At 34.8% G+C, this 13359-nt stretch overlaps 1 protein-coding gene across 7 annotated transcripts in view; it reads right to left on the bottom strand.

Moving 5' to 3' along the window:
• The window catches only part of RAB3GAP1 (RAB3 GTPase activating protein catalytic subunit 1), a 96953-nt gene that overhangs the window by 51276 nt on the left and 32318 nt on the right, over positions 1-13359 (bottom strand). For all 7 annotated transcript variants that reach the window (XM_077861520.1, XM_077861522.1, XM_077861521.1 and 4 more), the window contains 2 exons: positions 5085-5204; positions 3500-3665 (listed from right to left, as the gene is read on the bottom strand). In XM_077861520.1, the coding sequence (XP_077717646.1) occupies positions 3500-3665; positions 5085-5204 (286 nt within the window). The remainder of the gene's footprint in view (positions 1-3499; positions 3666-5084; positions 5205-13359) is intronic.

Below are 13359 nucleotides of genomic sequence, written 5' to 3'. Positions count from 1 at the left end.
CTGCATGACTGCTTAAAGGCAGACACTGGAAGCAGGGCACATCTGCTTGGTACAGTAGTTTTGTCGGACATTATGAGCTGGGAAGAGTTACTATGTAAGGGGGTAAATACTCTCATAATCTAAGCAAGCAATCCAGTAATTCCAAGACTATGCAATATTCCTAATATCACCAGAGCAACAGGCTCCAAGCACCATTTAAAAACCCAATTCTGAAATTTTCTACAGGTAGGGAGTAACCTACTTATAGCTTACAGAGCTGTAAGTTAGGATGGGAGAGAAAGTGAGCCTGCAAACAAAATTTCCACAAAACATGAAGAGATGTAGTTGTAAAGGAGACAGATATCCAAGTCCACATTCGAGAGCATAAAACCATGAAATATAAAGAATAGTTGAAAAAAAAAAAAAAAGAATAGTTGAACAAATGTCTAAATGAAAAAAGACTAGAATGTATATTTTCAAATATTTAGAGGATTATGGCAGAATTTAAATTTTATGTACTCCAAAAGGCAAAACTGACCGCCCAGCCCTACCAAAAGGAAGCCTTTTCTAATAAATTATAGATGTATGTGAAAATGAAATAACCTTCCAGTGAAGGGTGAGTACTCTGGAACATTGTAAGCAAATGTTAAAGGGTAATTTTTATAAAGATAGCTTTAGAGAGACATTACAGAAGAGTCACACAATGGGTATCTTTAACTATGTAAAACTCTTATAAGTGTCCAAAGCAACTCTTAATTATAATAAGTTCAACTCTTGTCAAATCAATTCTGAGGGACGCATGGCTGGCTCGGTGGGTAGAGCATTTGACTCTTGATCTCAGGATCTTGAGTCTAAGCCCCACATAGCATATGGAGCCTACTTCTTAAAAAAATCAATTTTGAGAGATGTTTCTTATCTAGGTGAGTGAGCTTTTTGAAAGTTCTGCCAGATGATGTGATGAACTGATTGAGAACACTTTTTCAAAGAACGATTTTATTTATTTGAGACAGAGAGATCATGCATATACACACAGGGGGTGGGGCTGCTGGCAGAGGGAGAGGGAGACGCAGACTCTCTGCTAAGAAGGGACGTGGGGGGGATCCCTGGGTGGCGCAGCGGTTTGGCGCCTGCCTTTGGCCCAGGGCGCGATCCTGGAGACCCGGGATCGAGTCCCACGTCGGGCTCCCGGTGCATGGAGCCTGCTTCTCCCTCTGCCTGTGTCTCTGCCTCTCTCTCTCTCTCTCTCTCTGTGTGACTATCATAAATAAATAAAATTTAAAAAAAAAAAAAAAAAAAAAGAAGGGACGTGGGGCTCAATCTCAGGACCCTGGGATCATGACCTGAGCCGAAGGCAGACACTTAACCAACTGAGCCACCCAGGTGCCCCTAGAACACTTTTTTTTTTTAAGGTACAGCTAATAAACCATCATAATCTAAGTTAGACTCCAGAGATCAAGGTGGTGGCCCCTAGTTTCAGTAAAGAGAAGTTCAGCTAAATAAAGGACATAAAAGATCTACGAAAATAATGTTCACTACTGTTTTAGAAGAGGAATAAAGTATCAATATTTGCATCTGACCAGAAACATGACCAAAAAATATACAATTGGAGAGAGTTGTATATTCTGGTGAAAACTCTTCTGGTGAGAGAGCAAAGGAAAACAAATGGACAAAATATATACATACTTATCTTTATCAAATCTTTCCCAAAACATCACATGTAGAATGAAGCAGTACTTAAAGGATTTCAAAGCCCAGAAAGTTTTTGTTTTTTTTTTGGGGGGGGGGGGGGGAATTACATACCCATACATGGAACTCTCTGAAATATATGCTTTGATAATCTTTTAGTGGAGATAAACACAAGAAACTGTGCCTACCTCCACACTGAAAACATTTTCATGAAATTAAGTTTTAATCCTAAATATTTAACAAACCATACCTACTAAAAGAGAATTTCTGCATTTTCCTCATAATTTTTTCCTTTTTAAAACTTGTCAACCTTAAGACTGCAAAGCCAGCATAATTAACATCCCTGTGACTTTCACCAAAGTTCACCAATTATTAACATTTTGATACACATATATAAATGTAAATAATTTTTTGGCTGAACCTTTTTTTTAGCTGAACCTTTTGAAAGGAAGTTGTAGGTATTCACTTCTAAATACTTCAGCAGGTAATTACATAAAACAATTATCATACTCAAGAATTTTAATACTGGCACTATTTTCTAATATATACTCCATGCTAAAATTGTTCCAATCATATCCTTTTTGGCTATTATGTTTTGGTCAGAGATCTAGTCAAGGATTATGCATTGCAGTTACCTATTATGTCACTTTAGTCTCCCTTAATTTAAACAGCTCCCAATCCTTTTTTGCCAATCATGGTACTAACTTTTTAGAAGAGACTAGGCCAGTTACTTTGCAAAATATGGCTCATTTTGGAAATGAGATTGTTTCCTCATGTTTTAACTTATGTTAAATATTTTAGGCAGAATGCAACACAGGTGATAATATATTCTATTCAATGTATCATTCTAGGAGACATCTTATTATCGGTTTGTTTATAAAGTATGATCACTTCGGTGAGATGGTTGTCAAGCACTTATTTCTCTAGGTAGAGGATCCAATCCCCCATTTCCTCATCTGGCTTTGTTCACTTTCTAATAGCTCCTCAACTTACTTTCTTACCTCAGAGTAACATACACAAGTCCTCCTTATCTGATAGTGTTTTTATAGAACCAAGGATATACTAAGTATATTCCATTTAGCCTTACTGCTTGCAGTCGTAAAACATAAGCCAGATTAATTTTTAAAAATTGAATCAAATAAAGATGGAGCAGGGGAGACAATTCAGAAACCAAAGTGTTGACACCTCAAGGAGCTCACAGTCAAAGTCCTAAACAAGCAGCTACCTGAAGCTGCTGACATTGCCAACAGCTGACCCCTGAACATGGATTTGACAATGCAGATCCACTTATAGATAAGCTTTTTACAGTATAATAATACTATAAAAATGTGTTTTCTCTTCCTTACAATTTTCTTAGTAACATTTTTTCTCCAGTTTACTTTGTTATAAGAATATGATATGTAATACACATAACACACAAAATGTGTTAATCAAATGTTTGTGTAACTGGTGTGACATAATCAAGTTTGGGGGAGTCAAAAATTATAAGTGGATTCTTGTGCACAGGGGAGGGAGAGTGTCAGGGCTCTAACCCCTGTGATGTTTAAGGGTCAACTTAGAGGAAAAGGAGTAGGAAGAGATAACACAGTAAATAAATCTTAACAAATTGAACAATATTAGTTTAATTGTTTTTTTAGCATTAGTACACTAAAAATCTAACTAGATACTGTTTCTTTAAACAGACATAGTAATTTATGTAGTCAATTATATCTTCCTTCCAACTAATTACATGATGAATATTACAGAGAAATGTTTCTACATACTCAATAAAATTACTAAATTGCTATTTTTAACTGGATCCCAGATAAGATTGACAATATCAATGCAAACTCACAATCTTTGATTTGAAGATATCCAGCAGACCTGATAAATGAGTGTACTGATTTGGCACTTTCCGAAGATGAACCATTTCAAAATCAGTTCGGACACCATGACCCTGACATTCGCCCACATACATTCTTCGCCATTTATGATGAATTTGCACAAAGAGTGGCACCTGGCTGTAGGACACAATTAAATGGGAATGGACTTTAAGTTCATTAAACACTGAGTAATTCCTAAAAGTTTCCCTATTACTTTAATCTCAAATATTTAAAAATACTTAGCAAGGATCATTCATTAGACTTATAAGAGACACTATCAAGTTTCTTTTGTCTGTATACTAATAAGCTGAAGAAATAATCATCTAGTGGCACTTTATATTCAAAAATTGTTTTAAAAATAACTAAGTCAAAAAAGGCACAATGAAAAATATTTTTGAATAGAAACAATCATACTGAGATAGGGAAACTGAAGGATTCCATAAAAATCTGCTTTTTGCTCCTTTTCCTGCTTCTATTCTTGCTAGGAACTGAACCCTCACTTTACACATGGCTCAGAATGCAAATAGTTTATGTTCTCCTTGTAAGAGATACAGAGTTGATGATTTCTCTAGAATAGATAACACCTAAGAAAGGACCAGGTGAGAATGACCAGACAAAGGTATCATATGCATATTCCAGACCACCAGCACTAGGTATCTCCATGCCAAGACACCCTGGCTCCAAGGAATAACAACTGGGCCCTCATCTTTGTTTTAACCAGTTCTCGGATGCCTGAGAGAATATGTATGCCAAACCATAATCCTCAACAAAAACCCCCAGACCCCAAGCAAAGATGAAGACTTCCTCTTTTCCTGAGTCTTCCAGATACCCTGTACCTGCACTCTCTCTATGCCTTTAATAAACTCTGCTTTCAACTCCTAATGGCTCCAGTTTTATTTTTATCCTGCACACATCCCAGGACCCTCTCTCTGGGTCTGGATCAGGCCTGCTGGCATTGGTATCATATTAGCCTTTCAAAGAAAAAATAAAATTTGATTCACAGGTATGAAATAATACAAATCAAACCAACACTGGTAGTGAAATATTTAATCACTTGACTATAGAGCCTATCCTTATTCACAGATATGCATGTATGAAAATAAGCCTACTCCCTAAAATTTATTTGTAACCCCAAAATCAATACTCTCAGCACTTTCAGTCATTTGCAGACAATACATAGAGCAGCAAAAAGTTTGAGTCACCTGAAACAGGCAATCTCAATTGAGGTCGAACAACACAATGCTCCATTTCCAAGTCTGAGTATTAGATTTTGTAACAAAATTTAAATAAACTGAACATTTGGAAGCAAAACAAAAAATAGTACAATTTAGTCTTCATGCAAATATTCATTGAATATTTCAGTAAATTTCCCTTTAGAAATGTACTCACTAGAGGTTTTGAGTTTGTCCTTCCACATGATATTCCAAAAGAATAATGCACTAGTAGGAATCCTAAGAATTTCTTTAAAAAAATCTAACTTAAGAACCATTTTCCTTCATAAATTATAATTAAAAGTAGTTTAATTCTTTATCTTGGCTTTTCAAAATGTCCACATACCAGCCAGTGTTTCCCAAAGCAATAGACACAGAACTCAAAAGAAGATTGCATTTAGATTCACTGAGAACTGCATCATGGTTTGCAGCAGGGGCAATCACCACAAACTCTCGGAGTCCATACCTTAAGAAAAAAAAAAAAGAATTACTGTCATTAAACAGGGAAAATTTCAGAACACAAAACCATTATTTGAAAAATTCGAAAAAAATCTCCCTTGTGTTTAGCAAGTCATGTCTGAGCTATAGGTGTTTCTCTTTTTTTCAATGGCAACTGAACTGACAATAATGTGAATTTCCTTCATTTAGTAAAACACATCCATTATTCACCTAGTTCCTCTCAATTGACAATTGAAAAGCAATTTGCTGAAATCACAAAAGAAAAAGTATTAACAGTTTTGCCCTAAAAGTTAAGTTTCCAAGACTGAACTCTTGATTTAGTTAACTGCTAACATTAAGTATACTGATGTGGAAAAATAAAGTTTGATAGATTCCCTAAATGAGAGGAAAATAATTATCAGCCATCATGTATTTATACTATCTAAATGTGAAAACGTGGTTTACTTAATTAAGAAATTATTTTATTATTTTAAGACAGGGAGAGAGGTTGAGAGAGGCACAGAGGGAGAAGGAAAGAGAGAATCTTAAGCAGGCTCCACACCAGTGCAGAGCCAGATGCCAGGCTCAATCTCACAATCTGGAGTTCATGACCTGAGCCAAAATCAAGAGTCGGATGCTTAAATGACTGAGCCACCCTGGAGCTCCAATGAATTCTTTTATTATTTTACTCAATAACACATTTTAGGTAGGAGTCACAAAATGATCAGAGAATGGCTTACTCTTGCTACAGTATCTTACTTACAAAAATGAGAACTTCTCATTTAGTTGTTAAGTCCTTTAAAAGCCACAAATTTGTGGCCAAATTTTACAAAAATATAAGGTCAAGTTAATTTTGACTATTTTTTTAATATTTTTTTTAAATTTTTTTTATTTATTTATGATAGTCACAGAGAGAGAAAGAGAGAGAGGCAGAGACACAGGCAGAGGGAGAAGCAGGCTCCATGCACTGGGAGCCCGATGTGGGATTCGATCCCGGGTCTCCAGGATCGTGCCCTGGGCCAAAGGCAGGCGCCAAACCGCTGCGCCACCCAGGGATCTCTAATTTTGACTATTGAAAATTCCTGTTCTAGTCATTCCTAAATGTATTCTTAATATTTTTGTAAATTAATTTATGAAAGGCATTACTCATTTGCCTATTTTAACTCTGGTATGTAGGGTTGTAAATGCTTATTTTTACGAACATTCTCAAGAAATCTCCCAGGGATAAAGATTTAAAAATAAAAACATTTCAACCCATAATCTGTTTATTGTTTAGATGACAAAAATTTATTTCATCTTCTCACCTTGCCTCCATCTTCCCACCCTTGAAATCAAATATTAGTTATGCAGAGATAGCATTAAATACTGGAAAGAATCCAGAGCTATGAATTTTAAACTCTAAAGGCTTTTAAAAATAGACTTTTCTCTTTTTTTAATGTCCTTGGAAGAAAGAAAACAAAACAAGTGAACATTTTTCCCCATGTCATCACCCACACTAGAGTGAAACTACAGTCAACAGTTCTTGGTTATTCTTCCAGAAATAATCTATGTACTCACCCTACCCTCAAATAAGATTATATATGCTTTCTGTACCTCCTTTTCAAAGGCTAATTCGCTACTGATCAATACTCTGTCTCTAGTTTTATGCCACTGCAACAATACTACCGCTATTTCTACAAATATAACTATAGGATAAGCTCCTATAAGTTGCTGGATAAAGGAACATCTGTATTTTTTATAGCTGCTGCCAAATTATCTTCTCCCTCTCCACACACAAACTATGCCAGTGTATACTCCCAATAACAAATAAGCCAAACTGAACTACTTTCTGTAAATATGCAATAAAAGTAACTGTGTCCTCTATAGAATGAGGGAAAACATTCTCTAACTGGAATGTTTTCCCTCATTCTATAAGTACCTGACTGATACTTTCTTTGAAGATTTACCTCAAATACCACCCCATCACTCCTGTTAAATACGCTCTCTTCTCTGTATTGTAATGTATTTTTCCAGTTACTATTATTACCTTTGAAGAATCAATATCTATCACTGATTTACTATCTGTACTAGACCTATTTGAGGCCTGAGACAATGCCTTCAAGTAAGCAAACATTAAGGAGGGGCCTTAAAAAAATGAGAAAAATTAACAACAAAAAGCAACCAACCAGATTAAGAAGTAAACAAACAACCTAAATAGACATTAGTCCAAAAAATATATACAATAGAAAAATAAGCAAATGAAAAGATGTGGTCAACATCATTAATTATTAGAGAAATGTAAATCAAACCAAATGTAAATCAAACTCAAATGATATACGGCTTCACACCCACGAGGATGGCTATTATAAAAAGCAAAATGAAACAAATAACAAATGTTGGCAAGGATATGGAGAAATGAGAACCAACGAGCATGACTGGTACAAAAAGCAAAATAGTACAGCCACTATGGAAAACAGTATAATGATTCTTCAAATAGTGAAATACAGAACAGCAATTCCAAGTATCGATATATACTTAGAAAAGTTAGAAGCAGGGACCGAAAGAAATACTGGAACATGCCTGCTCACAGACCTCATCCACAACAGCCAAAAGGTAGAAACAACCCAAATGTCTATCAATAGTTGAATGGATACACAAAATGTGATATATGCAGAGAGTGAAATATTATTCACCACTAAAAGGGAAACAAATTCTAATATATGCTGTAACACAGATGAACCTTGAAGACTTGATGCTAAGTGAAATAAGCCAGTCACAAAAGGATGAATACCATATGATTACACTTAAATGAAATACATAGAGTAAGTAGTCAAACTTATGTAAAATGTAAAATGGTGGCTAAAGGGCCTGGCAGACTAGGGATTGAGCAGTTATCATTTAATGGGTACAGCATTTCAATATGGGATGATGAAAAAGTTCTGGAGATGAACAGTGATAATGGTTGTGCAAAAATATGCATGTACTCAACACCAGGGTATACTTAAAAATGGTTAAAATGGTAAATGCTTTATGTTTTATTACAATATGAATTATACAAATGAGCAAAACTGATAAATATTCTAAACAATAAGAAATATCAAAAAATTCTATTCAAAGGTGTTCAACCTTACTGGTGATTAGGAAAATAAAATTAAAAGAAGATATCATTGTTTACCAATTAAATTGGCAAAAAATACAAAATACTGGTATGATCTAGTATTGGCAAGAGTTTGGAACATGCTACAGGTAGTGGTATAAACTTTTAAAACATTTTTGGAAGACAAAAAGGAGGAATATATCAATATTTAAAATTCACAAACTCTGTACTAATTATATCTATTTTACAAAAACATTCATACAAATGCACAAAGCTATGAAGGCATACCTTTTGAAGGTACTGAAGGGTTCAATTCCAGACTACCACAATAAAGCAAGTATGAAAATCAAGCATGTACAATGACTTTTTGCTTCCTAATGCATATAAAAGTCATTTTTACACTAAATTGTAATCTGTTAAGTGTGCCAACAGAATCATATAAAAAAAAACATACAAATACCTTAAATAAAAAATACTTTATTACTTATAAATGCTAACCATATTCTGAGCTTTCAGAAATCACAGATAATAATTAGAATAATAATGAAAAAGCTTAAAATGTGCAAGACACAGAAGTGAACTAATGCTACTAGAAAACCAGACTTGAACATATATACTTGCTCAACACATCCATGGTTGCTACAAACCTTTAAGTTGTAAAGAAAAATGCAGTATCTGCAAAATACAATAAAGCAAAGCACAAAAACGATGTATGCCTTTATGCGTTTTATGATATTCATGGGTTAACAGATTTTATGATGTTCATGGTTAACAATTTAATTGTAAAAACTCAAAACAACCTTTCAACAGAAAAAGAAATAGGTAAATAATTACAGAACCCTCTAACTACGTGATACTTGACAGTCCTTTAAAAAAAAAAGGTATTATAAAAAAGTTTACTGACATAAAGGCAATCATGAAATGATTATATCAGAATATGTATGGTAAAATCTCATGAAAAAAATTCCCAAATCAAAAACTCAAAAATACATATATACATATAACTGATATACTCATAAAATACAAAGATGGACATACTCCATAATTCCCATGATTTCCTGTTTGGTTGAGACGTTTAAGCCCCCCCCCCCTTTTTTTTTTTTTTTTTTTTATTTATTTATGATAGTCACAGAGAGAGAGAGAGGCGCAGAGACACAGGCAGAGGGAGAAGCAGGCTCCATGCGCCGGGAGCCCGATGTGGGATTCAATCCCAGGTCTATCAGGATCCCGCCCTGGGCCAAAGGCAGGCGCCAAACCGCTGAGCCACCCAGGGATCCCTAAGCCCCCTTTTAATGTGTGTGTAGAAAAAGGAGGGATGAGGAGGAGAGAATGGGAAGAGTAAGAGGGAGTAAAATGGTAAAATAAGTTTCATTAATAAATCTTTCTGTATCTTGTCTAGTAACTTAAATTTATTTATTATTATTTTATTTATTTGTTTGTTTATGAGAGACACAGAGAGAGAAGCAGAGACATAAGCAGACGAAGAAGTAGGCTCCCTGTGAGGAGCTGATGATATGGGACTCAATCCCAGGATCATGCCCTAAGCCAAAGGCAGGCGCTCAACCACTGAGCCACCCAGGTGTCCCTAGTAATTTAAATTTATTAGGCACTCAAACATATCAACATAAATAAAAATCCCATTATGACAATTTTTAATAATAGAACTATTTTATCTAACAGATTACATAGGTACATTTTAAATAATAAATATAAATGTGCCTTAGCATCACATTCTCCAACTGAGAAAGCTAAGACATTCATTTTTATCATTTCTAAGTTACATTTTTCTTTCTTGCTACGATAAAGATTACAAGCAACAACAAAAAGCAGTATTTGTTATACCTGTTGTTTATCATGCATAGGAAAATCATGAAAACACACCACCAACTTTGGTTTGTTTTTTTTTTTTTTGAAGATTTTATTTATTTATTCATGAGAGAGAGAGAGAGAGAGAGAGAGAGAGAGAGGCAGAGATAGAGGCAGAGGGAGAAGCAGGCTCCATGCAGGGAGCCTGATGTGGGACTCGATCCCGGGTCTCCAGGATCAGGCCCTGGGCTGAAGGCAGCACCAAACCGTTGAGCCACCCAGGCTGCCCAATACCACCAACTTTGAATGCTACCATTTTATATCTCTTACGTGTAAAGTTTCTTTCTTACTTTAGAAAGAAATCTATTCAGGGGTGCCTGGGTGGCTCAGTCAGTTAAGCATTTAACTCTTGATTTTGGCTCAGGTCATGATCTCAAGATTGTGAGATTGAGCCTCATGTCTGGCCCTGTGCTGGGTGTGGAGCCTGCTTAAAATTCTCCCTCTCCCTCCGCTCCAAAATAAAAGAAAGAAATATATTCAGAGCCTCTTCAAATAGTATAAAGAACATACACATAAAATAATAGATCACCAAAAATAGTAATGATAAATTTTTAAAAATTTTTGAACATATTTATACCTAGCATGTACAACATACCTGAGAAAATTTAAGTGTTCAATAAACAATTTGTTTTTTTCAATTTCATCCTCCCAGAGATCCCTGGACACTGCAATCTGTACCTTTAACTTATAATCTATTTAGATTAATTCTGATGATAAAATCTAGAAATTTTACACAGGATAGCTCCATTTCCTCCCCCCTTCCTTTGTGCAATACTCTCATTTTTGTTACATTTACATAGGTTATAAACCCAACAGTATAATGTTATAATTATTCCTTAAGCAATCTTATGGTTTTTTTTGAATTAAGAGACCATCCCTTTTATATTTACTAGAGTATTTCCAATGCTCTTCATTTCTTCTTGTGGACCCAAGTTACCATCTCTTTTGTTTTTTGTTTTTTTTTTTTTTTCAATACGGACTATAAGGTAGGTCTCCTGGCAATGAATTCTTTTTTTATATAACAGCACTGCTATTTCATCTTTATTTTTTCAAAGATAGTTTTGCTGGATATAGAATTCTTGGCTGGTAGTTTTTTTCCTTCAACACTCAATATGTCACTGTACTGCCCTCTGGCCGCCAATGTTTTTGTCAGCAAATAGTACTGTTCTTTCATACATGAGAAGTCATTTTTCTCTTGCTGCTTTCAAGATTCTCTTTGCTTTGGGTTTCAGCAGGTTGACAACAATGTGTCTAGATGTGGTCTGCTGTGTTTATCCCACTTGCGATTCACTAAGATTCCTGGGTCCACAATTTTTTTTTTTTTTTAATCAAATCTAGGGAAGTTTTCAGCCATTATTTCTTTGAGTATTTTTTTTTCCTGCCCTTTCTCTTTATCCAGGACAGCCATTATTACATGTATGCTCTGGAACATCTGACACTGACCCACAGATTTCCTAAGTACTGGTCATTTTTCTCTAATCTTTTTTCTTTAGATTAGATTTGTTCTTTAGATTGGATAATTTCTATTAATCTTTCAAATCCCCACTCTTTCTTCTGCCATCTCAGATCTGCTTCTGAGCTCATATGGTGAAAGTTTTAGTTATACTTTCCACTCAAGGGTTTCCATTTGGTTCTTCATTATAGTCTCTACTTATTGAGATTTCCTATTTGACTCATTGACAGCATATTTTTAATTCTTTAAATATACTTCCTTTAATTCTTTGAACATATTTATACCTGCACTGAATTTATTGCTCAATCCAAATCTGGGCCCACTAAGAGTTGATTTCTGCTAACTTTTTTCCCACTTCTGTATGGGTCACATTTTCCTGTGTTGTTGAAAACTACATTTAGATAATATAGTAAAACCAAGTCTTGTTTAACTTTTCTGAGGATTCTTTGTATTTAGTTACTTATCAGATTTAAAAGGTACTATCTGCCTTTCCCAAGGTATTCAAATACTGATGTTTCTGTTCAATCATTTTATTCTTCTTAGCCTGGCTTCCCAGGGACTACCCACTGTCAATGTAGCTTAGTGGTAATCCAGTAATTGAGGCAAAGACTATGCTCAAATACCTGAGCCCATAAGACTTTCACTTTCTGCTGATCTGTTGGGTGGGGGGATGCTGCATTCAAATTTACAATCAGTTCTGAAGTTTGGGCTCTCTCACATCTCCTCTGCACACTGGGATGTATACAGAGTGTATCCAACCATTCTATGGCCCTCATATATATAGTATTGTTCAATTTGTTAACATTTATTTACTGTGTTATCTCTTCTTACTCCTTTTCCTCTAAGTTGACCCTTAAACATCACATGTCTTTTTGGCCACCTGGATGTCTTTTTTGGAGAAAAGTCTGTTCATGCCTACAATTTTTTAATTGGGTTATTTCTCTCTTGGGTGTTGAGTTGTATCAGTTCTTTATATATTTTGGATATTAACCCTTTATCAGATATGTCATTTGCAAGTATCTTTTCCCATTCCATAGGTCGCCTTTTAGTTTTGTTGACTATTCCCTTCATTGTGCAAAAGCTGTATATTTTGATACAGCCCCAGTCATATCATATATTTTGGCTACTCTTATAAAGTTAAAAATATACAGTTACCATATGACTAACAATCTTATTCTAGGTATTTAACCCAGTGAACTAAAAATGTACTTTCACACAAAAATCTGTTCACAGATATTTAAAACATAAAACAGCTCCATTCATAAATGCTTGAACCTAGAAACAACCTTAATATCCTTCAACAAGTAAACAAACTGTGGTATGCCCTTACAAGAGAATACTACTCAGCAATAAAAAGGAACTAACTACTGATACAGAATTACTTCAAAGGATTTCAGAAGCAGTATAGTGAATGAAAGAAAGTAGTCTCAAATAGTTACTATACAATTCCATTTCCATGACATTTTTGAAAGGACAAAACTAAAAACATACCAGTAACTGCAAGAAGTAGTAATTGACAAGAAGAGTTTTTTGGAGGTTACACAAGTGTCGTATATCCTGATTATGGAAGTAGTTTTTAAAAACCTATACATATGTGTTGAAGTTCGGTGAACTACTCAGGAAAAAAAAGTCAATTTTACTGTATTGCTAATTTTTAAAATTAAAAAGTTTTATTTATTTATTTTTAAGATTTTATTTATTTATTCATGAGAGAGACAGAAAGAAAGAGAGAGAGAGAGAGGTGTGATAGAGAGAGAGAGAAAGACAGAGGGAAAAGCAGGCTCCATG

The sequence above is a fragment of the Canis aureus genome, chromosome 20, assembly GCF_053574225.1.
Source record: "Canis aureus isolate CA01 chromosome 20, VMU_Caureus_v.1.0, whole genome shotgun sequence".
Lineage (NCBI taxonomy): Eukaryota > Metazoa > Chordata > Mammalia > Carnivora > Canidae > Canis > Canis aureus.
The sequence above is the reverse complement of the archived record's forward strand: the minus strand, read 5'-3'. Positions and strand labels throughout refer to the sequence as shown.